Raw genomic sequence first — 25,674 nt, 5'->3', positions numbered from 1 at the left:
AAGAAAATATATTGCCAAGCTATCCACTAGGCAGTCATGGACCAAGAGTGTGGCTTGTTACCTCATCTTTTGAGTGGATAGGAATTTTTTTCAGAATCCCAAACTTACCCAACAGCAGACCTGAGTATCCTGCAGAGCAGCATTTATTAGTAGTACTATGAACATTATATAAGTCAGTTAAATATACATAAACAGATACACAGCAACATTGAGCCTTTTATTTTTACAAAAAAAAACTTTATTAAAGTGCTGAGTAAAAAAATCAATCTGAAATATGAAAGTGCAATTCATGTCTATGTAAGTGTAAAATCATTTATTAAGCAATAAAAGTGAAATTAATCACCATTTTTAGAGATGCTCATGAACAAAGATTATATGTGCAGACAGGTTATTGCTGCTTGATGGTGCTTGGTTCAGTGACGTTGTCATGGCTGCAGACCCATGTTGACGATGCCAATCTTCCGCCTCTGAGGCTGTTGGGGAATCATAAAAGACACCATTAGTACATTTAGACTAGATCATCCTTAAACAGATCCTAACTTGTTATTTAAATTAAAAAAAAATTAAAAATAACATCACCTTTTTATTTTGCAAGTATCATTTGAAATGAATATAAAAATGTTTTGTTTTTTTACCTCATTTCGACTTTGAGCCAGATATATATGGAACAGACTTTTGCGTTTGTTAAGCAAGCAAACACAAGGTAAACTCAGACACCATTCATGTGTGATTACCTTCTCATCATCAGAGCAGCAGCAGGAACAGCAACATCGGATGAGAACCAGGATGAATAGCATCAGAATCATCCCTGACAACACACGCCGCAAATCATTACATGCTACAGAGTTAATAGATTAGCATTGGCTGGCAGGTGTCAAACAACTGCATCTGGTTGTAATGAGCTTTAATTAAGAATGGATGAGTAATTGGTTCATTGGTTTGATGAGCAAAATTTTGATCATCTAAGAGACAGTTCTGCAGTTCAGTAGGTCATTTCTGTGTCGAGGTGGGGGTGAATGTCATCTGCTCACCGATGAAGATGAACAAGACAGACAATGAGACAATGTCCCAATCAGACTGGAAGAACTCCTTCGACTGAAATCTGGACACAACATCGTTGAACTGGTTCTGAAAATCTTCTGCCAAATCCCTGTTGTCCATAACTGTCTCTATAGAAACACAATAACAGTTAAATGTTGTCAGGACAGTAGAGTCAACCCTGACTGAAGCTGTCGTGAAGTTTGAAACGTTTCAATATCAACTGAAAAGACAGTAACGAGATTATTTGTTTATGTAGATATATTCCATGTAAATGCACTTTTAAACCGTCGTTATTCCCAGTAAACTGCTTTTAGAAAGCCATTTTTCTAACAAGGGCCACTTGTGTCATTTAAAACTTAACAGAAAATTAAAACAGCATTAGGCTTAGTTTTTATTTCAAGGCATTGGCGGATGGATGGAACCACACTTTCTGCGTTTAAATTTGAAAACTTTCAAAACATTTGACAAAACATCCTGCTATTCAATAAAAGTTTGTTTAATGACCGCTTTGTTTAAATTCAACTATTTTAACATTGTACGCAGACTGCTTACCTGCGGAGTCGCTTGTTGTGGTTGCTTTATTTCCGGGTACAAAGATCTCCCTGTCGCACCTGTTGCGACACTGAGCCGTAGGTGGATTGTTCCACATGCAGCTTTTATGACTGTCAGTTATTATAATGTACAAGTCATTCTCTTTTCAATCTAATGTCAGACTCAGTGCCTTATAGGTTTGTTTTAAAAGTGGTCTTTGATTTAAAAAGTCCTCCATGTAGATTTTCGTAAAACAGTAAAAGTAATATTTCTATATTTTCTTTAAAATTTTGAAGTCATTCTTCAAAGAACATTTTTATATACAGCCACTTAATAAGTGTAAAGTATAGTAAATTTGATTTATGGTGATCATTGTTGTAATAGTAACGGAAGTCTAAACCTGTCCGGACCCAGTCCCCGCGGACTGGAATCTGTCCGGGATTTCTGTCCTACCAGAGAGAAAAGGCTTCCACCAAGGACAGTAGGATGTCTGGTAAAGAATTATATATTTTATGACCACTAATCTGCGAATTAGATTTTACTATATTGTATTACACATTATAGACTCTATATTACAAAAAGCCTTTACATTTGTGTGACTCGCAGCATTCATTTGAGGAGGCGGAACACGACAAACACGGAAATGCCTTTTGACAGACAGCGGAAGTGACCAATAACTGAAGCTTCCTACATCCGCGTCAGGGGCTCGCTGACGTGGATGTAGGAAGTGCGCGTCCCCCGGAATCCGGGTTGTGTTTCGGGCTTGTTGTGGGAGTGCAATGGCTGATGGTAATGCTTTCCCCCTCCGTCTGTCGGAGATCAAGGATCCGGCTGTTCTATTTGAGCGCTACAACACCGAGCAGATTCGCAGAATTGAACGCAAAGTCCGCGGGGAAATCGAGCAGAAGAAGGAGGAGCTGCGACAAATGGTCGGAGAGCGCTACCGGGACCTGATCGACGCCGCCGACACCATCCGGGAGATGAGGCAGTGTTCGGAGAGTGTGGTCGAGTCGGTCCAGGATATGCAGCAGTACTGCCAAACACTGAAACAAGGCAGAAGGTTGCCCAGCAGCAACAGCAGCAGCAGCAGCAGCAGCAGCAGCCTGGAGGTCAGTGGTCTAAATAGCTGCCGAGTGATCTTATTACTTGGACAGAGAGATGCCTTGCTTAATAACAGGATGAACGTAATACCAACATTAAAGCCCGAGTGTGGGAATATATTAATGTTATATCAAGGCTAAATGTTGTTGGTCGCTTGTGTGTTCAGTTGTATTAAGATAAAACGAATCTTATCCAGCAACATCTGGACCATGATTATACCTGGTTCTTTAAAGAACAAGGACCAAATAGACGTGTTCCGACTAGTTGGACCTCAACTTATAGAGCTTTCCTATAAATACTGTTCAATTTATTAACCTATTTCAGATAAGCAATGAGTGCTGTTGCACATTTGCACAATTACTTTATAAAAAATTGCAACTTTCTGTTACTTTTTGCCTGCATTACAATAGTTACAGGCAAATATTGTGTTATGGACTAACTTTTACCTAAGAAAGTTAACAAGTTGTTTTTCCTTGTATAAAAAGAAAGCAAAGTCTGGTCCACAGATTAATTTTCTGCTCATCATATTCTGTGCAGAATCAGCAGCAATTGCAGGAGAAGTTCTACACCATGGCATCCCAGATCAAACTCCTTTTGGATATCCCAGAACGCATCTGGAGTGCAATGGAGGCATCGCGGTACCTTGAAGCCACTCAGCTTTACCTTCTATGCTGTCACTTGCACAATCTTCTTCAGCTGGAGACCACCACCAGTGGCCATTACAGCCCTGTTCTGCTCCGCTTTCCAATCCTAGTTCGACAGGTTGCCACAACTGGACACTTCAGGTTAGTGACAGATACTAAAAGTTAAATCTGATATCACAAAATATTATTAACCACCAAATGTTTCCTCAAATCATTCCCATATTATATATTTTCTGAAGATATGCTAAAATCTTGACTTGAATATATGCTGTAAGGCATTTAAAAATGTAATTATCAATGATTTCACTATGCTAGTATAAATTATGACGGACTTCACATTGCCTTAAATCTACTTACTTGCAATTTGGATTTATTTTTTCATGAACTAGTTTTAAGATGCTTTTTGACAGGTAGGATTTACTTTACTCTGATTTAGCCCACAATAGGCATTAAATGTCTCAATGACTTGGACATTTAGGATCCAGTCAGAGGAAAATGGTACTTACTTGTGTTCTTGCAGGTCCACCATTCTTTTGGATAGCAAATCTCTCTTGCGGGGCCGGGCAGTGTCAGACCAGGCCATTGCTGAAGCCCTGGTGTCCACCATGTTGTTGGAGGACAGTTCCCCACGCCAAGCTCTGGCTGACTTTCTATTGGCGCGGAAAGCTTCTATCCATCAACTTCTTAATCAGCCACAACATGGTATTTTGCCAAAATGTGATAACCAAGTACTGCAAGCTATGACATCACAGTAACTATCTACTAGATCCTCAACCTGTGTATGTGGTTCAGGTGCTGGAATCAAGGCTCAGGTTTGCAGTGTGGTGGAGCTGCTGGTCACCACTCTTTTCCAGGCCTATGCTGTTTTCTACTCGGCCCGGGAAGGAGGCCCCAGGTCAGGTGAAGGTGGCTTAAGCTATGGGTTGCTCTTTTCTACCCTGGAGAATGTCACCTTTACTACACCTGCAGGTAAAAAGCCAGGGGGACTTCAATGATTTCCTTACTATAACCATCGACAAGAATAATATTATTTCCTTTCTTAATACACACTTACCGTAATTTCTGGACTACAGAGCGCACCTGATTAAAAGCCATATAATCTAATTTTAGAAAGAAAATCAATTTTGTACTTATACAAGCCGCAGGTATCCCACGTAGTAATATGAAAAATTAGATTGAAAACATTCAGTACCGATGTTTTTATTACCGTAAGAGACGAGTCACTGACGAGTGACAACAGCCACTCTTTTCACTCGTATGCTTATACAGAGACCTTAAATCCAATTTTTATCACGTCAGGATTTTTTAACTTTTCTTTTAATTTAATCCGCTTAGCAACATAAATATATTGTACCGGTAAATGCGGTGTCTGTAATGCAGCTACCTTGAAATATACGTTTGTATCAGCTCCACACAAATTACGTTGTTTATGCTTTTTTACTCAAACAATGAACAATCTAAAACTCCCTGATGGTTCACCTCTAAAATCTCTATTTTCATCGCGGTGGCGATTGCTTTTGCCTTCCGTCTGGTTTGTACAGTGGAAACACCGCGGCCGCCTGCTCTCTGTGTGTTGACCCAGTCTTCCAGAACGTTTTCAAGCTCGGGCCACCTGCGATGTTTACGTCTAAAAGCTTTTGTCGTCTTTTTGCTTTCGATCAGTTCTTCAGGCGGGCGTCTCTACCTTCTGCCATTGATTACCGTAATGTATGCCAAGATTACGCACGCCAACTCAATTTCCTTCTTCAACCGCCAGACTGATCGCTTTTAACTTAAATGTCACATCATATGCTTTTCTTCTAGTATTTTCCACGTTGATGAGGGTTAGTAAAAATGACTGATTCACAATAGTTGTGATAGTGCGCCACGAAAAAAAACATAAATAAGCCGCACCGTAGAATAAGCCGCAGTGTTTAAAGTGTAGGAAAAAAAGTAGCGGCTTATAGTCCGGAAATTACGGTATTCATTAAAAACAAATTCAACTATTATCTCTTTAGTTAAAGGCCGGAGGTTGTTGCAGGAAGAGACAAGTACAGGTGGATGGTTCAAATACGTGCCTCCTTCCATCACTGAGTTCCAGCCTACCCTTCGAACACTGGCTCAACCCATCCAGAGTGAACAACTAAGGGACACCCTTCAGCAGTGGATCCATACGTAAGTTCTGGCTGTCCGAGACACTTTACCTCTTGAATAACTCACCATTTTCTTTTCCCGTTTCAATAGTGACATAATTATCCATATTTTACAATAGTTAGAATAATCTTGATCTTAAAAATTGATCTTAAAATGGTCTGAAGTTATACTTTACTCAGTTGATGTGGATGGTATGTACACATAACTTATGTCCACTAATGCTAACATGGTAGTAAGTCAGCTACAGAAATGTTTACTTTAGTAAACATCTTGTAGACCTTCATGTCCTGCCAGTGGTAGAGTTTCAACTAATACTATGATTTAGGGATGCACATGGAATTCTTGCTTTTCTAATTGGAACCTCGAGGACTGAGGACAGCAAGCGAAGGAAATTATTGAATTACTGTCTTTAATCATTACTCTTCCACCTATAGCTAATATAGTATACTGTATGTTGCTTGCTCTCAGCTGTAAGGAGGACATCTGTCATGGAGTTGGCAGCCTCCTTGTCTATGTGAAGAGCCTGAAGGGTCTTGCAGCCATTAGAGATGCTGTGTGGGACCTGCTGTCCACAGACTCAATAAGTCAGCACTGGAACACAGTGTGCCAGCGATTGCTAGAGCGCCCCCTAGCTGTGTGGGATGACTTCTTACAACAACTCTTTCTTCAGCGCTTGCAGGTTAGGATTTATTTATTTTAAAATTTAATTGAGCTATAGCATTCTTCCGCTGTATATACTGTCTGTAATTTTTCAAAATAACAAGTTTGTATAGGTTTATTAAAAATGAAATTTCTGCAATGTTCAAGTAACACTAAAACCTTTAAAGGCATTCCTCTACACTGAGAAGGCTTCTCATAATCACCCCTCTTCTTAAGGCTAAAGCTAGAGCATGATGTTATGCAGAACCCAGAAGAAAAGGAGCACAGATTAGCAGAAGCTGCTTCTCCTCTCTTTCATAGCTTCCACCACCATGTACAGGAACACATAAACCAGGACTGTGGCCACTGTTTACGTTTGTCTTGTTTACGCGGTGCTCAAACCTCTTTTTCGATCGGTTCTACCCAGACGTGCTCATCGATGGGGGACAAGAGAGAGGAATGTTTCCTGTAAATTTCCTGCCCCCAGTATTTACCATGAACATCTGCAATGGAAACTACCGATTTGGGTTTCCAAGCATGTCATAGTTAATGTCACATTTATGACAGGCCAGCTGCAATGTGATACCTATAATAGCATTTATTTTTTTAGGCCATCACCAAAGAAGAAACTGAAGCTATCTCCATGAGCTCTGTTCAGCTCCTCAAGTCAGCTATACGAGATCTGGAGAGCCAGACCAGCCTTCAATCCTTAGGTACCAACTCAGGTCCCAGCTGTGTAGCCCAGTATGAGACAGATGTGGGATCATACCTGTGGTCAGAGTCTCCGGGGGACCTGTCGAGTGATGCTGGGTGGGTCAGTGTAAGCCAAAGGGCCCAGCAGCGGCAGAGGAGCAATCTAGCCATGAAAACTCAGGCTCTGACCCCCTGCATTCAAAACTTCTGCTCTGCCATGGATGCCAAGTTACACATAAGGCTGGAAGACCTTCAGTACTACCTTCCTTCCCAAGACACAGGTAAAGACACACACTTAACACTCTTCATTTGGTGGTCACATTGCAAATCTTTGTATCCTGACTATCATTTATCCAATAAGATCTTTTTCAACATTTTTCAATCTCTTTGTGACATGGTGAAGCAAAAATGATAAAGACACTATGAATTGGTGTCAGACCTTGTGCTGTACTGTATACAGACTGAAGTGTAATTAATGTGTAATTTTATTTTTTTTACCATGTCTCTTTAGCCTTGGCCTAAAGTTTTGAGAATGGCACAAATGTTTGTCGGTTTGCATAGACTCCAGACTTTCATAAAGATTGATACATTAGATTAATTGCACAAAATTCCAACCAGAAAAAGGACCAGTTGACATTATGTTTGTCAGAAGGTTTATGTGACACCAAATGTTGACTCCTTGTTTGTAATTACAGTACTTCAGTACACCATATTAGCATCTGACAAAAAATAAAAAAATAAAAATAAACGAAAACACTAAAGCAGCTGACTTTGTCAAAACCAATGCTCGTCATTCTCAACATTTTTAGTCACAGAGTATATTCTATACTACATACATTCACTTTTACTTTTTGATTAATTATTTGCAGAAAATGCACTGTATTAGGAAAATAAGAGGACATACTATATTTTGTAATGATGGTATTTTACTCTACAGACTCCATCTCAACTTCTGCCACCTCCTCTGGTCCTGCTGAATGCTCCTTAGGAACATCATTTAACCGCTTTACAGACTCACCAGCAGTGGAGGAGGCTTTACGTGAAGGCTGCCTGACCTGCATTCACCACATCCTGTCATCCATTCGATCTGAGCTGGTTAATGCATCACCAAACCCCAGTTCTGAACAATTAAATTCAGTACTCTTCATGGCCAGACTCTGCCAGTTCATGAGTGAACTCTGCCCTAACTTAAAGCATTGCATCTTGGGAAAACAAAGGGGATCTGAAGCCATGTTGCAAGGCACCCCAAGACAGAGCAAGAAACTGGGGAAAAGTCGTGCTGTCACAGAAGTCAGCCCTGCTGAGGCTAAGTGGATTGGCCTGAAAGAGAACCTTCTTAGCTGCAGCTTGGAGGCATACCGTATCTGGAGCTCCACCATTTCAAATGTCAGTAACTGGTGTTCACTGTATTTTATGTGACATTTGCTGCGAATTATCACGATTTTACTTTGGTTCAGTTGGTAAAAAAGGGCTTGTAAACGTAAAAGTTGAAAAAACACCACAAATATCAAAATTAAATGAGACTCAAGTCTGCTGATTAGGTTGAGTAACTAGGAAAGATTTCTTGAAATATGTCACAGATGAGTGCTTTAAACCCTAAGTTAAACTATATGGATGAAAAGGGAAGAATTTGTTCAGCTAACCTTAATTTAGCAATGCACATCAATTTGGTCTAAGTGGGTATATCGATACAAACTGGTTTAACCACAGGATTGTGTGGGTAAACCTTCCCTTCCCCCTATATTTTCCTCTATAGAATTGTTCCACATTATCATGTTTGTTACATAAGTACAATTTATTATTTTGTTGATGTGACAGATTCTACTAGATAAATTTGGCACAGCACTGCATACAGAGTCTGCTGGTGCGTTTTTAACAACAGCTACTAGCTGGGAGGACCTGGAGATCCAAGAAGAAGCGGAGTCAGGGAACAATGTCACATCCAAAATCCACCTCCCAGTTCAGGTCAGCAGCACTCAAAGTGATTTCAGATTCAATAATGAGTAAAAAATTTGAAATGAAACCACTGTTTCTTGCAGCCGTCCTGGTTTGTGCAGTCGCTGCTGTTCCAGCTGTGTGTGGAGGTAAACAAAGTTGGGGCCCACGCTTTGCCCCGGCCTACCCTGCAGGAGCTGCTACAGGCCTGTCTAAACCAGGCCCTCCAGAAGTACCAGAGTCTTATACAACAGCCCAGAGACAAGGTAAACCCTTTTGCTTCTCCTTATGAGAAAAACAAACCAAAAAAACTCCTGTATACTGTACTGTATATTAACATGCTCTACATTAATGTCCAACTGCTCTGTAAGCATCAAAAAGACATGCCATCTATAAAGGGGCCCCAGAATTTCCTTTACATGGACTCCTGTGCAGTCACGTCTAATGGGAACAGACTTTGTGTCATTTTTAAACTTGTGTATTGTGGTCTGTTTTGCTGGTTCATACTAGATGCTCTTTCTTTAAATGCCTTTTGATTCAATTTTAACCAATATTATCAAGGTTATTCATGTTGCTATAAATTCATTGTATAAATTCACACAAATTGAAAGTATTCTGGATTGAAGAATATGGTATAAAGGTTCTCCTTGCGTTCTCTGTAGGATGCTGTGTTCCCCATGACTCAGAACAGAGCCTTGCAGCTCTTGTTTGACCTTCGTTTCCTTTATAACACTTTGGGCAGCAGATTGGAGGAGGGCAAGAGCACGAGGTCCCAACAAGACCCCAGGTAACCTCAGCCACAACATGTCGCCTCTTTTGCCAATTCACCGTCCTGGCCAAGGGTTAATTTCTCACCATCTAGACACCAGAAAAATCAACAATGGCACCAAACACTTTTAATGAAGACCAGGTAGCCAAGAGTTTGCGTGTTTCTCTAAATCTTCCTCTCTGGATTCCTCCCACAGCTGAATACATGCTTTATGATAATGTAGGAAGTTAAACTGACCTTGTGTGTGAACGGTTGTTTTTCTTTGCATCTTGGTTTAGCAAGTGGCTTGTCCAAGGTGATTTATTACATTATTGGCATATTGTTTTATCTTTATTACAACACATGCATAATATTCATGTCTAGTTATTGCCTTGGCACTTATTTTTACTATTAAGTCTGGTTTTGATTATTTTATTATATGTTTCTTTGTAATCCAGATTCCATGAGGTTTGTGAATGGCTGGAGAGTTTCATTGACCCATTTGACTTGGATGTGTTCACACCTCCACTAAACGCCAATCTGAATCGTCTTTCCCAGAGAACCTCTGTAAGTTTTATAAACTTCCTATGAAGTGTATGTTGTATTGCAAGAGCCTGTGAGACTTGTATGTTCTATCACGAGAGTCGGTGTGGTTCTGGGTGTGTGTCCTCTCCATGGTAAACTATATAATAGACTTTAAGCAGAGATATAACCCAATGAAGATGTATGACAGTATATGTGCTGGCCTTTATAACCCCTGGACATGAAGAGAAGTGCAGGTAACTAGCATTGGGACTGTAGATTTGGAGATGATCAAGTTGTGTATTCAACAGAAAAGCAAAACTCCCAGCCAAAAGTGGACAAACGGAATGCATCATTAGAACGGACGTTGTTCTAGTTGATATACAACTACTATCGAGCAAAATGTCCCTTAAGAAAGCAAAAACTCTTTCAGACTCTGGTAAAGACAGAGTTGTCATATTCAAGTGTCCTGTAACCATTGAGCTCAATAGTTGTGGATACCTGTAAGATGCAAATGCAGAAGAGATCTGCAATAGAAATGATGTCCTTATTGTCACAGTGGAGATTCCTACAAAAAGATGGAAGATTCAGTTGAAACTCCATTACACTCCACAGACAGGCTTAACCAAAGCTCTGGAAGTGGATAAAGATTGTCCTGTTATTCTGCTACAGACCAATTGACTGTGGGATATGTCAAGGATATGGCAGGACAAAGCCAGAGCTTTCTGTTTGTTTGCCTTTAGTACAAGACAGTGGCAATGGATCAGCCATGAGTTGGAACCCAACATATGGTACCTAAACATTATTGTCCACTTCACTTGCTTTAGCTCTGGAAGCTTTGTGAGTATGAAGAAACCTTCAGTGATTTTCAGCTCATCCACCCATTAGTGTATAAGTGTTCACAGAGCCCCAAAATGGATCCACATAGCCAATGGTGGGGAATACAATAACAAGGAGATTATTCATTGCAGCGCCTTCAATATTGAAACAAAAGGCATGTTTCCACTGGAAAAAAGATATAGCAAACCACAAAGCAGTGGCTAGCCCAAAGACTATCGTTGTGGGGTATATGACCAGGGGTCTGCAGCCACTGGTGGTTGTGCGTGTGCAAAAAACCAAAACGACGGCTTCACCGAGAATGCTTCTGATCTGCTCTGATATATCTTTGCAGTTATTGCTATTGCTTATGACCTTTATCCAAACAAAACACACTAAACTATATGTTAGTTGATAACACATTATTATTGTTCTTTATGATCAGTAAGCATTTCACATTTGCTGCAATTTACAAATGAGGGAGATTGTTGACTTTCTATGAGATGTGTTTTATGTGTTTCTGTGCGACTTGTGCGTTCCAACAGAGATGGTGTGTCGTGTGTGGTTCTTCATTCTGATGTAGATGAAGACGTACTAATAACGTGTTTAGTAATCTCCATTTTTGGCTTTTCATCAGTTGATACAAGTCAAGTGATAAAATGCGGAACAACACATATGGTGCTGAGATGAATGTGTGTTTCAGGTGCTGCTGGGGCTGCTGACAGGCTCCGAGAAGCAGTTTTCCTCACGCAGCAGCAGCATCCACTCTCAGGAGAACTACAACATCCTGCCGCTGGCAAGCAGTCAGATCAGGTCAGAATTACAGCAAACAGAAAAACTAGACACAATTATCAAAATAACCATTGGAAACCAGTTCAGTGACAGTTACGTGACTACTTCATTCTTTTTTTTGCCCCTGTTTGACTGATGCAAAGTCAAACAGTCAGTCAGTAATTTGTGGTTTAAGCTCACCATCAGGTGTGATCATCACCCAGAAGGGCCCTTTGCCATATCCCCGAGACAATTCTTCAAATGATGGTTCTGTCTTCTGCAGGTTTGGTCTTTTGCCCCTCAGCATGTCCAACTTGCACAAATCCAAGTCGTCCTCCAGAGCGTCCTCGCATCAGCTGGTGAGTGTCACTTTTGCTATCTGGTGTTCACTATTATTGATTTATGTGCTCACATCCACCACATATTTTACTTGTTCATTGTTTGTTCCATTTTGGGGTAATGTTTTCTGTTGCCTTCCCAGCTTTTTTGAGCTTGAAAACACCAGGCAGGTTTGTGTGCATGTGTGTGTTTGGCTGTGATGTTAGAGTTGCTGGTACATTTAAAGTGTGAGTGTTTTGACAGTAATAGATGATCGTTGAGTGAGACGGGTTCAAATTAAAATAAATAAATATTGATCTGATGTGTTTGCACTAATCTCTCATACCCTTCTTGGAGATTGTTGCTTAAAGTTTATGAAAGCCTCTGAATTTTCTGTGTAAATATGATCTAAAGCATTCCTATTTCCTAGTAAGTAAGCAAGGTCAAAACTAACAAATTTCTTTTTCTACCATTTAAATTTACATGATGAAAGTGGGGCAATGTTTTAGATCATGTTTATGTCAAAATGTACAAATTCATTTTTAAACAAAAAATTCTTAAAGCACCAAAGCAACCTCAGCATCAGACCATAACTAAATATTATTTTCAGCCACACTGATCATGGCGTATTTTTATGTGCTTTAGTGGACAAATCCCAACTTGAGATTTTTTTTTTTTTTTTTACTGACATTTGGATTTAAATGATCAAAATGAAGAAGCATGTTTCTCTATAGCTCAAGACAGGATTTGTCCAAAACACTAATCGATATTCTCCTTTTTTATATATGAATTCCTCCTAGCAGCAGTGACATGATGTTGCAAATCCCAACAATACTAATGATGGATGATGTCACTGACTGAATAGGGAATTGCTGTGTGGTGGTGGTGACTGTGGATCCAAGACTCTGACTCTTTTTAAGGGCATCAGAGACAGCAGGCAATTGGTGAATGTTTGTATCTCTTACGGGGTCGTTAATAATCGTTGTTTTCTCAATCCTCCCGCAGACGCCTCCATCAACAAAGGCAGATAATCCAGACCGCTTCCAGCCAGGCAGCCTATTCAGACAACTGGCCGATCAAGATGAAGACTCGGCCTCTCCTTCTTTATTCAAACTCAGTTGGCTCTCTGGTATGAGCAAATAACCTTTAACTGCTCAAAACTGTATAGCTGCCTTCATAGAATCCTTGTAAAAATGATCTGTGCAGTAAAGATGATTTTGTATTTGAGTTGTCTCTGTTGTGTGTTTTTCATCTCTTCTACTTTGCAATACACACAATGGTTTTTGGTATTGTCTTGCTCAAACAAGCAGAACTCAACAAACTCCAAAAGTTGTCTTCTGCTGTTGCAGCACAGAGTTTCAAATATGATTTTGTGAATGCATCAGCTAATTCTGTTAATTTGCAGAATTATGCTCAAGCCACTTGAATTTGTTTGAGTTCTTAAAAAGATTCATGTTGTTCATGTTATGTCCAAACTTTATTGGGAATTGGGTTGTAAATATACAAAAGCACAAACATCTAATATTCTTATATAACTTGTATGTGGGCTATAGCCTGATTGCAGCCCATATAATTAATAGTTGCCTTCAACCTGGATATACAAGGTGACCCTGTTCCCCATTAGAGTTTAGGATAATAATAATTACAAACTAATTGGCTAAAAATATAGTGCATTTCAAGAAAATGCTGTGTATATAACATGACTTATTATAATTTAATTCATTTAATGTTCTGTATTTAATGACATTAATGTGACCTATTGCATAAAACAAGTCTGGAGTATTCAGAAGCATACTAACTGGTATTTTCAACAGCATATGTTCCTTAATTTATAGAAACCGATGACACTGAGGTGTAATCCTGATCATTATTTACAGTATATATACAATCATTATGTGATAATAATGTGCTGGTATCATAACCAACCTGCACACATGCAGCAGCACAGAAACTACTTTTTCCTGTCGATTTTGCTCATCATGGCTTTGACATCGACAGGCGCCGAGGCTGCAGCCGCCTTGGCCTTTTCCTCCTCCTCCTGCTGCCAAATGATCATGGGATGGATGCCCGGGCTTCGGTTCTGAGCATTTTGCTCCAGCTGGGCAGGGCTATGGGAAAGGGGGCACATGTATTAAAAGGTGCATCTCATTCAAGTGTTGTATGAGGGAGTAAATGATGCAAACATCAAACACACTTTGTGGTTTGGGTTTTTTTATATACAGTTTTATTGTGTCACCAACCTGAAGTTATGAGGCTCAGGGTTCAGGGCCTTCTTCTGGATGTCTTTGTATACTGGTGACTTGAGGTAACGAAAGAAAGTGTCCTATAACAGTAACAAGCATGGGAGAATGGCTTTAAATCCCAATAAAATAACTTCTGTGTGTGTAATATTGGAGTACACAGACAAACCTTCTTCATGAGCAAGAAGACATGTGTCTGGGCAGCTTCAAGCACATAACGCTGAGGATGTTCTAAGCCTTTCACTGTCAAACCCATCGTCCTGCCATCAATGTTGATCCAGCGGGGGGCGCCTGGAGCCAGAAAAGTCCTAAACACACAGAACGTCCCATTCAGAATGAGAAACTTAACGGGTTCAGCTTTAACTTCTACATCAATGCAGTTAATAATGCTATCATCATAAATATACTGGGAAATTGAAGGTATTTAGGCAGGACTTTGAGGATAAAATGCAGTCCTCAATAATCACCTAATATAAATTGTGTCAGGAAAAGACAATAGCCAATTATGACATTTTACCTCAGACGATATAAAAGCAAGATTTTTTTAGAATCAATAAATAGAAGAAACACAGAACAAATAGTCCAAGCCAAATATTCGGCTTACTTAAAGATGATCTCTGCTTTTGCTGACATGGAGGCTGCAGTGCCCCACTTCAGCTCTTCAGCTGCTTCCCAAAAAGCCAAGTTCTCCCCTGGCAAAAACAGCCATTGAAATAAGATATATATATATTTATAGCACCCTTTTCACAAGCATGACATATGTACTTCAAGTTTGCTTTCATTTATGATCTCACATCCATATAACAAATGTTCAGAGGGATTGAAATGAATAAATCAGATACCCAATACTTGGGGTTTGCTATATTGTTGAATACATCCACCTCAGAAATAGGAATAACCTTTTAACTGATGTCTGAATGCTGTGAAGTGGAAGCACCTCTGACTTTTACTCATTTTTCTCTTCTAAAATTAATGAAAGTTTACGCAGGTTAAGATCAGCAAATGCCTAAATGTTGAAATTTGCTGTAGGAGGAACGTACCACTGAACTCTTTTTTTAGGAAGATTTTGAAGTCATCCCGACCTCGTAGGTCATTCAGCAGCTCAAAGAAGCTGAAGGACCAACGCTCTACTCGCATCTTGGTTGGAACTTGAACGCTGCACACAATGAAATTGCTGTGGCTTTAATACAGTACTTTGATCACTGAGATATCATATATTTGAATTAAATGAAGAATCTAGGGAATACACACACACACACACACACACGCACGCGCACACACACGCACACACACACACACACACACACACATATATACACATACACATATAATATACAACAGGGGCCCACCTTCTGGTATTTAGGGTCCAATATGTGTCATTGTCTGTCTGCCAGGGGTTGCTGGGTGTACAGGGGGCTAGGAATGGGTCATGGGTTTTATAGGTTGTGGTGTACTTGACCAGACTGCAGAAACACAATTATTATGAGCCCAAAATCAATGCTGATTACTGTCAAAATAACTAGTTCAGAAAACAGGAACTTACGCCCCAAGGGACACACTGGACTTCACTTTCGACCTCATAATAGCTTGTTGATAGAACATGTTCTTTTGTAAGAGAAAAATGCAAAGAAAATGTTTGTATGTTTCAAAACATTAGGTTTGGTTTGGTGCAATGATTTAGTGCATGGTGCATTTGAAGAGCTCTGGCATGCCTCACCATGCGTCTGTACATATCAAAGGTGATTTTCTGAAAGGAACAAAATTAGTGTAAGTCACGTGAAAAGTATTTTTGGACAGCACATTCTACAGTTTTATCAGGTGAATTCATCTATGGTGGGACTTTTAAATCTTAAGTGATTGTGTGGAAAGAACAACAAATGTGGACTCATGAGGTATTTCATGCACTTCCTTCAAGTGTCTCACTATGTTATGACAATGTCCAGAGATAAACTTTAATATGCAGGTAGAAGCTAAAACCCTCCCACTCAATCTCTCACAAACAACCCTCCCTTCCCAGTTGTCCACCTCCTACACACAGGCATGTGTGCACAAGCAAAGAAATGTTAAAATATTCAATAATATGCCTGCACCTGTACCTACCAGCATGTAAACACAACATGGTTATGCCTGCTTATTTTAATTTTTTCAGTCTTTTCCTTGAATAGGTGTGTGTTCACTTCACAGACATCTACTGTGCACAAAGGTACACACCCAATGACAGAAAACAAGCAGTGAGTTTGTAAAAACAACATCATTTAGTCTGCACCGTAGAATTGTTTCAGTCGGAAACTACATAAAATATATTAATGCAATAAAAATGCTAGGATAATTTATTAGACATCGCTTTAAGGTCAGATCCTGAAGAATTCAGTGACTGTCTTGGGCTTTTAATACATTCCAAACATGAAGCAAATGTCCCATATTTTGATGCTTCACACAGTACAGAAAGCTGCACATTCTATTTATAGTAAAACACAAACATTGAGAAACCAGTCTCTCCAGAATACAGAATGATTAATCACCTTTAGCCCTTTTCTAAAGCACATTTTGTACAAGGGAAGCAAAAGCTCAGAATTGTTCATACTGAAGTTGTGGGTTGTGACTAAAAAAGTGTCAGTTCAATTGAAAATACAATTGCTATTCCCTGACAATCAAAAGAAACATGATTTACGACAGTAAACACTTCTTGGAGAGACTGTCTAAAGGCTACACATACACAATGAATGACTACGACTGTAGTTCAAACACTAAACCACCAAACTATGACTCTCTGACTTGTGTTGTACTTATTTAGTTCCGGTGCACAGACAGCTGGTAAAAGACAAGACAAGGTCAAATACAGTAAAAAATAATAAAGTAAAGCAGTGATTTATGGTAAAGTGGAGTTTCTTAGCGTGTTGAGTTATTTTGAGAGTTTATGATATGTCATCCACACACGACAAGCACACAGCCGAGCTCAGAACCCTCAGTGTTTAAAGGAACCATTATGTTTCACACCTCATTCCCACCTTGGACAAATTCAACACCTTTATAAACAACTTCAGAAGTGGATGGTGAAACCCTAGAGGGATATTAAGACACAAATCTTTATAAATCATTATTCTAATCTCTCAACCTAATGCAAATATCAGATAATAAAGGGAGGTCAGCTTGTGGCCACAGGGAAGACACAGCTAGTTTCTTCACAGATAATTGGATACAAAGGATAAAGCCTTATGACCATAGTACCCTCCACGTAAAGCTGCTGTGTGTTAAATACCAGCTTACCATTGTAAAAATGTGCGTGTGCGTGTGTGTGTGTGTGTGTGTGTGTGTGTGTGTGTGTGAGCGCATGTGTGTGTCTACTCACCTGTTACCTCATCTGCATTAGGATCCATAAGACGATCCGGACCACGGTCCATAGCACTGTGAGTACGACGCTAGACAGAGGTTCATGGTGTGTATATGTGGTCAAGACAAATTTATTGGGCTATACATATTTAAACAGTTACATAAACTTACTGGCGGTCTGTTCACTATCCAGTAGGCTCTCTCCTGGCAGTCAAACACCACACGATCAGCTTTCTTGCGCTCCTTACCAGCCCTGGCACACACATAAATGCACACACACACACAGACCAGAAAGATAATAGGTAATAAAATCAGTGTTAAAAGGAGCGAGAGGAGTTCCACATAAATATAAATCAAGTTTAGGAATATATTCTAAAGATTGTTCAGATAATGCAAATGTCAGGGGTCTATGTTGTTGCTAAGATAATACACTTGCATACACTTAACTAACTGAAATGGATTTGTCGTTATTTTCATATTTTCTGCACTGATCTTTCAACCATTAATGGTAATGTAGTAAGATGTTGGTGATAATATAAAATGAAGAATTGTGGTGCTCATCGTTGCAGCTCATCGTTGCAGCTTCATGACTCTATAATTCATCCAAACACAGTCAATAACAATAATTGTCTAATGTTTATGTTGTAATTTTATTTCTATTTTATTGTGTGTGTGTGTGTGTGTGTGTGTGTGTGTGTGTGTGTGTGTGTGTGTGTGTGTGTATGTATATGTATATGCTTATCATACATGCTGTATAATATATGCTTATAACGTTTAATCTTATTTGTATTTATTTATTCTATTTCTATACTTTGTAAATACAAAACCTACACTACAGTTATATTAATCCACTTTAGGCTGCTACTACAATTCAATTTCCCTACGGGGATGAATAAAGTACATCTTGAATCTTGAATATCAATGACTGTAGTGTTGTCCCAATAAATAATACTTATGTCAAACTAATTCAAGTTAAAATATTGGTTGAAAGGTTGAGGAAATGCATCCAAACTGAAATTCCTTAAACAACTGAACAACAGTATTTGGTATCTGAATTTCTATTCAAACTAACTACTGTACACTACTGTCTCTTTTGTAATACCGGTAGTTCTAATGAACTTGATTGATATGTTTGAATGGTTTCACCTACTTGTACTGCTCAGTGGCCTGCATCACAATAAAGTCCCACTTGTGGTTCAGCCATTTATGAAGGTGGTTGTAATGTGCCTGTTTGAAACACCAACAGACAGAACATGATGCAGTAGTTTTCGTGGTACACACCAATCTATTTCAAGAACAGATTCAAGAACAGAAACTACAAGCTAGCATATTATCTTGGATGATGGAGAGGACTTTGCATAGGGCGTCCCTGATCCCTACCAGCAATGATTAGAAACTATTGACTGTTTCTCTTTTTAAAATATGGCACAAATAAATAACCATATAACCTGCATGCTGCAGTCAAATAAAAATTAAATTAAACTAGAAAAAAAGCACTTGGAGATCACAGACCCTCCACCAAGCAGGTTATTTCCCCACATATTGTGATTCGCACTGAAAGTATAGTATATACAGTAGTAGTGAGTCAAGCTTACATTACATAGTAGCTTGCCTCTTGATCAAATTTTAAAGTTCCTCCGGAATCCAGAACATCACCAAAACGTAATCAGCTCTTCCATGACCCATTATCAAGTTCCTGAAGATTTCATCAAAATCTTATTAAAAGATATTTCGCTAACAGTCAAACACTGGCTGTCACGTTACCTCCTTGGCACAGGTAATAAAAAGTGCCTGTAAATGCCAAGCTGGAGCATGAAAGTGTCTTCTGCTCCTTCAAAGGATGGGCTATAATGTATTTATAGCCCACTACATTCTCCTCTCCTCTCCTCTCCTCTCCTCTCCTCTCCTCTCCTCTCCTCTCCTCTCCTCTCCTCTCCTCTCCTCTCCTCTCCTCTCCTCTCCTCTCTCTACCCAGCCTCCCATCAGCAGGAGGGTCCCCCTACATGAGCCTGGTCCTGCTCAAGGTTTCTTCCTGTTAAAGGGGAGTTTTTCCTGCCACTGTTGCTTGTTTGGGGTCAGGCCCTGGGATTCTGGAAAGCGCCTAGAAACAATTTTGATTGTAAAAGATTCTATATAAATAAAAATTGATTGATTGATTGATTGATTGATTGATTGATTGATTGATTGATTGATTGATTGATTGATTGGTTGATTGATTACCTATAAAAAGATGATCCTCTTAAGATCCTCCTAAGAATGAAATTCTGCCCAAATTAATATTTCTGACAAATTATTTCAAAATATCAGTCACCGGAAACAAATGAGTAATTTTATTGAGTGCTCCCTGTATATTATAGATAATATTATAGATAATGTAGCTTAAGCTGTGCTTTTACAATTGCCTACAGTTAACATTTACTCAGTTTACTCACACAAGCTCACGTAAGTGTAATTTCTGCATATAAAATGTCATCTCAGGTATCACAATATGAAATTAATGGAAATTTGCAATGTTGTATTACAGTGAAATGTATTATAACATAATACTTGAATAACTTAAGATCCCCTGTTTGTACAAAAAGTTGACACAAAATCAGGAGCTAATAGCTTATACAATGTGGTTCAAAGAAAAACTTGCATTAATGTCAGTGTTATCATAATTAGTGTGAATTAAGAGTTATTGGGATTTCTAGTAAACAGAAGCAGGAATATTTATTTACAGAAGCATTTTGGTCTTAAATGGAAGCAGCACACACACTACGTGAGCTTACCTGTTCATAAGGTTCAAGCACTCCTTTCTTGCGGATATTCCTCTTTGCCAAGTAAATGGCTGCAGACAAGGCAAAACAAACCCATAATATAAAAATAACAGCAGAAGGTTGGCTAAAGTGACCATACCATACCATAGCTGGTCTAAACACACCTCAGTAGACAACAACAACATGCAATGTTTCAGTCTTGGGGAGAATTATACCCGAAAGAAGGCCATTGCAAGTTGTAGCCCAACAAAGATAAGCAATCTTGTTTAATCCATAGACTATGTGACATTCTACACTCACCATAGTCAGAGTCCTCTGCAACCCAGTTCTGTGTAGGCCAGAAATACGGGGTCTGAGAAAAAACGATGAAAATGCAAAGGGAATAATTACTGTCTTTAGATCTCCTACAGCAATAACAGTCCAATATATGTCATACATCAACATTCTACACTTTAGCTAAATGGCAGTACATCAGACTTTTGAGTTTTGCATCTCTAAAACAAAACAACTCATAATATGTGATCTAGCTGCTATTATGCACGTAATGAGTTTTAATAAGCCGGCTCTTTCCTGTTTCAGATCACTGGCTGAAATCATATATAATATATGATCCACATAACACCTAAAATGTATAATCTTATACAACATTTTCAAAATTGATAAGAAGGTCAGGGGTCATCCAGGAGACTAATACTGGTATATGTGAGATGTAATGTTCCACTGACTGAGGAATAGAAAAGCTAAAAATCTCAGGTCTTATATCCCCAATCCCAAAAACTGTTCAACCTACTGAGCAAAGAAAAGACTAGCAAGCATCCAACAGCCACTGGTGACTGCACCTGATGTGGCTTTCAAATGCACAATGACGTACAGTTCATACAGTGAAAAGTATGTTCAGTAATTTGGTCATACCTGGAAACGATAGAGACTGGCATCGTTGCACATGACCAGTTTCCTGTGGTTCTGAAGGGGGTAGATGTATCCATATGCAACTAACATAGTGCCAAAAGCCTCGGCCTCTGAAACGCAGGCAGGAATGGTGTACAGTTGGAAGATGTCATAAAATAGCACATGAGCAGCTTCAAATTTTTGTTATAAAGGTAGTGTACCTTCTGGGGTGATCTTCAGTTTATTTGCTATCCAAGCAATGATATCCTTACCTGGATAAAAAAACAACAGCAGAAACACTGAAGCTGTTCACTTTTCTACATTTATGTCATTCTGTTCCTCTATTTTATTCTATTCTATTCTAAAAACTGTTAGTCAGTAAATATGAAACATAGAGTGTGCCAATAAATAAAAAATGATTCTCATTTTATTGAGGTACAGCTAGTAAATGTAGTTGCAATATTATTATATTCCACCTCAGTAAAGTATAAATACTTAAGTATCAATAAATAAATACAGGCATATTTTATATATATTATTATAGGTTCTAAATATTTTAGATAGTAAAAATCTATCTGTTTTGTGGCTGCTTTTGATTGTCAAAGGCTGCTCTAAATAGGTGCATTTTAAATGGGCACTGGCAGCGCTAAAAATGGAATTTTAATTTGGCTCCTGTTATCTGTCTTCTATTTTCAGGTAGTCAGAAAAATGCAGATGAATTCAGAGATTTTCTTTTAACAGCATAACTCAGTCAAAGGGGCGGTTTTGAATTGCTATAACATACTATAACAGACATCACAAAGTCACCGGCTGACCTTTATCGCCCGTCCTAATGATTGCTACCAGGTCAGACATCCGAGAAATCCACAAACTCAGGTTGTTCATGCTACCATTTCCACTCAACCACTTCAGTAGAATCTGAATCTAAATCCTGAAAGCTCTTCACTTCACAGCAGCTATGTCCTTCTAATAAATGTATTATTCAAGTGACACTAACTTTATTGTGTTAAATTGAATCAGTCCTTTGCAGATATGTGAGCCAGAAAGCAGCCAAAGCATCACATGTGTTGTTGAGGGATTACAGGGATTGAGGTTTACTCTTTATAGCAGGTGCATTTAAATATAGAGTGCACTTTGTACTACAATAAAATGTATGTGAGAGCTATATGAACTGGGCAACATGACCAATAAGCCTCTATTTGATTGTTATCATGGGCCTAAATGTTTGGTTTTCCCATTGACAGACCAGTGTTGGTGCACAGATGGAGGAGGCCTCAGGAGGTGCCAGATAGAGGAGAGCATAGTCTGCAGCAATTTCAGGATAAATGGCAGCCCCAGTGACATATATATATATATATCAAAGTATGTCATTTTTAATTTTAGAGTAATATTTAGCACATTTTAGCACATTTTAGCACATTTTAGCACATCAATGTACATGTATTTTTACTGTACAAAATGTATGTATTTATATATTTATGCCTGTATTTATTGATCCATTTATTTAGTTATACGGCTCATATTTGGTCCTCCATACACTTTTTTTGATATACAGTTAACAAATATATAGGCTTTAATTTGAAATAAAATAAAATCTAAATCTAATTGTGGAGATGGTGAAGGAACAGGGTAAACCCTGCAGGTTGACCTCTGACCATGGCCTGGATTGGAAAAAGCCACTTTAGCCTCTGAAGCATAGTCCTGATCTCATCCAATTGTGAGGTGCCTTATTTAGCCTGTGTTAGCAGCTTAGACAGCTGAGCAGACACTAAGTCATCTGAAGTGACTGTTGATAGTGCTGTTTGTGCTTTCAATTTGGAATCGATCAATCAAATTGTAAATTCAAAGATTGAGACTTTGAGAGGTTGTAAATATATCCATGGATATTCAGGAATAACTTTTTTGAGGTATGAGAACATTACCAATGTCATTTACATTACATTATGCTCTAACGTCACTCTTGGACACCACAATGCTACCCTGCTTTGCTTGGTAATGCTTTATTGCAATAATGTTTTTGCAGGACAAGTTGAAAACTGTTTTAATTGCAACATTTATATGCTGAAAGGGCAAAAAAAATTGACAGCATTCAAGTGTGAAAGCAAAGCAAGTTTAAAACCCAATGAACTGTAAAAATGTTCAACTGGCAAAATACACGCATTGATAAAAACAACAACAGATTTGTAACAAATTCATTGGGTTGTTTTTTGTAATTGTTTTTACTATTTTAAGGCATTTACGAACCATATAGTAATGCTTGGTGACAACAACATGGTGTGAATCTGAAATTCCCAATTCTGTATTAATATGTTCCTCACTGCATGTCATAAAAAGTTCAATCTGGAAACTGTTATAAATCTCGCATTTTCTTATCAATCAACTCAAAAATGCTAGCTGTGTTGTACATTATAGTTATTGTGTTTAGAAAGTTGGATTGGTGTTTTTTGAAGTGTCCTTGGGCAAAATTCATACATCCGCCCCCAGTTTGCTGTGTATGTATGTGTGTTTGTGTGTGTGTGTATATATATATATATATATATATATATACAGTATATGTATATTGTGTGTATATATATATATGTGTGTGTGTGTATATATATATACAGTATATGTATATTGTGTGTATATATATATATATATGTGTGTGTGTGTATATATATATATATATATATATATATATATATATATATATATATATATATATATATATATATATATATATAGTGTGTGTGTGTGTATATATATACTGTGTATATATATATACTGTATGTGTGTATATATATATATATATATATATATATATATATATAGTCTTTTCTAGATTATAAACTGTGCTTCAGTGTGTCTGGATGTATTGTTTCTGTTTGGTGTATCTTGTTTGGTGTATCTTGGTCTTACCAGAGATAACATGTGGAATAGTGGTGACGTTAAGTTTCTGTTCTGAACCCTTGATCCCACTTTTTGTGTCTTGCATCTCCACCATCATGGCCTCCAGCTGGAACAGGCAGAAAGCAAAATTTATCCATCCATCCATCATCCATCCATCCATCCATCTATTCATCCATTCATCATAATTGCAAACATTTTTCAGCTGTCAATTGTGGTATTTGACCCTGTAAACTAATCAGTGTCCTGAGTCTATCCTGGCTCACCTGGCAGACCCAGCTACTCTAACGGAAACCTCATTACGAGTCCATCCTTTTGCTCACTGTATGTACTGATGGTGAAACTGATTGTCCAGTAAATGTGAAATATAGTGACTTTTTTCCCTGCCTTACTGAATATAGTGATGAAATCACTGTGGATGCTAGCTCAGTTGACCTTTCTGACCTGATACCTGAACCGCAGTTATCCTGTTGAGGAACAACACTTCAATTTTTCCTATCCTGGCTGTTTAACACACACACACACGCACGCGCACACACACATACACACACACACACACACACAGAAACAAGCTGAAATCCAGCATAACTTGTTGCTCTTCTCTGGCCAAAGAAGGCACATCATTACAGCTCCAAATTAGAATCCCTGCTGTAACATAAATTAATTAGAAAGAAATAACACTAAAAAGACTGAATGCTCCACCTACCTTTTTCAAGCAATGCATACGACAATGAAATTGCTGGACCCTGTCTGGACGGGCTGTTCTAATTGTCATATTTGCAAGTATTTATTTGAGTAAAAGTAGAAGTCCTTGTTTGAAATATTCCAGCTATATTATCGTGACTTGACGATGGAGAAGCGACTGTGGGCAAGTCCTAAGGATTGTCACATGGAACTGTGAGGCAAGGTTTATCCACCAATCAGCTGTTGGCGGCTTTTGCTCATCCTCCTACAGAGAAAATCCTGCCTAGATGGGTCTTTAATTAACTTGAGTAAATGGAAATTCTCAGATGATCCTGAATTTAACTCTGGATTATTCGGAAAGGGTTAAGCATTTCTCTTTTGTTTTTAACAAAAAGAATAATTAATTTAAATGACCATCAGTCAACATTAGCAATGTGTAAGCATGTTTATTCTCTATAAAGGATGATATTACTACTGCTCATGTCTGAAGTGTCTCAAGGTTTTGCAAATATTTGAAGTGATTTTGGACTTCGCTTGGACTGCTTACATTAAAGTAGTATGTTCTTGTAATGTCCCTAATGTCTTAATTGAATTTCCATTAAAAATACTTTGAGATATCTTTGAAATGATTTCATGGTTTTGAAATAACCCAAATGAATCAAAATGCTCAGAAATACAAAGTACCGGTAAGTTTTCCGTGTCAGCTGGACTGTTTTTCTTCTCTTGAGGCATTAGAAGGCGAAATAACTATGACCTGGATGATTGAGAATATACACAGACATAATGCTCAGAAATGTAAATACTGTGCAAGAAAGTCCGCGACCCGCCCAATCATCGAAGCGTGAGCGCGCACACAGAATCTACCGCGAGCGTCTTCCTATGATTTGTGCTGAGTTACAGTGAATACGATAAACCCTAATTTAATTTTGTACAATTCAAAATAAGGCATTCCTTCTAAACATATATATGATATAAGAAAGCCAAATAATTACACT

The 25,674-nt window shown here is 38.5% G+C and overlaps 3 protein-coding genes across 5 annotated transcripts; 1 reads left to right on the top strand and 2 right to left on the bottom strand.

Moving 5' to 3' along the window:
* Positions 1-215: 215 nt before the first annotated feature.
* On the bottom strand, positions 216-1,838 carry smim22 (small integral membrane protein 22). The gene is made up of 4 exons (XM_011603656.2): positions 1,594-1,838; positions 1,032-1,169; positions 735-808; positions 216-473 (listed from the first exon to the last, which is right to left on the bottom strand). The coding sequence occupies exons 1-4, from the start codon at positions 1,688-1,690 to the stop codon at positions 426-428; spliced, it is 357 nt and encodes a 118-aa protein (XP_011601958.1). The 5' UTR covers positions 1,691-1,838; the 3' UTR covers positions 216-425.
* Positions 1,839-2,053: 215 nt separating this feature from the next.
* Positions 2,054-13,119, top strand: cog1 (component of oligomeric golgi complex 1). 3 transcript variants are annotated; one of them, XM_011603654.2, is made up of 16 exons: positions 2,054-2,681; positions 3,211-3,458; positions 3,838-4,019; positions 4,110-4,286; positions 5,315-5,471; positions 5,919-6,129; positions 6,700-7,063; positions 7,720-8,168; positions 8,601-8,747; positions 8,822-8,983; positions 9,380-9,504; positions 9,924-10,032; positions 11,507-11,616; positions 11,858-11,933; positions 12,056-12,083; positions 12,898-13,032. In XM_011603654.2, exons 1-15 carry the CDS (start codon positions 2,352-2,354, stop codon positions 12,062-12,064), a joined length of 2,856 nt encoding a protein of 951 aa, XP_011601956.2. In that variant the 5' UTR covers positions 2,054-2,351; the 3' UTR covers positions 12,065-12,083; positions 12,898-13,032. The 3 variants fall into 3 exon arrangements, with proteins under 3 accessions (XP_011601956.2, XP_011601957.2, XP_011601954.2); XM_011603655.2 differs by having other exon boundaries at positions 12,056-12,079; positions 12,898-13,010; XM_011603652.2 differs by lacking the exon at positions 12,056-12,083 and having other exon boundaries at positions 12,898-13,119.
* A 372-nt stretch (positions 13,120-13,491) lies between these two features.
* Positions 13,492-24,865, bottom strand: rgs9a (regulator of G protein signaling 9a). Its single transcript, XM_011603674.2, has 17 exons — positions 24,702-24,865; positions 24,008-24,104; positions 21,331-21,381; positions 21,134-21,240; positions 20,522-20,573; positions 20,234-20,292; positions 18,613-18,689; positions 17,634-17,715; positions 17,489-17,551; positions 15,850-15,879; positions 15,676-15,737; positions 15,482-15,595; positions 15,173-15,288; positions 14,737-14,824; positions 14,302-14,440; positions 14,133-14,215; positions 13,492-14,000 (listed from the first exon to the last, which is right to left on the bottom strand). The coding sequence occupies exons 1-17, from the start codon at positions 24,768-24,770 to the stop codon at positions 13,844-13,846; spliced, it is 1,446 nt and encodes a 481-aa protein (XP_011601976.2). The 5' UTR covers positions 24,771-24,865; the 3' UTR covers positions 13,492-13,843.
* Positions 24,866-25,674: the final 809 nt, after the last annotated feature.

This window comes from Takifugu rubripes, chromosome 5, assembly GCF_901000725.2.
Source record: "Takifugu rubripes chromosome 5, fTakRub1.2, whole genome shotgun sequence".
In the NCBI taxonomy this organism is placed as follows: Eukaryota; Metazoa; Chordata; class Actinopteri; order Tetraodontiformes; family Tetraodontidae; genus Takifugu; species Takifugu rubripes.
The sequence above is the reverse complement of the archived record's forward strand: the minus strand, read 5'-3'. Positions and strand labels throughout refer to the sequence as shown.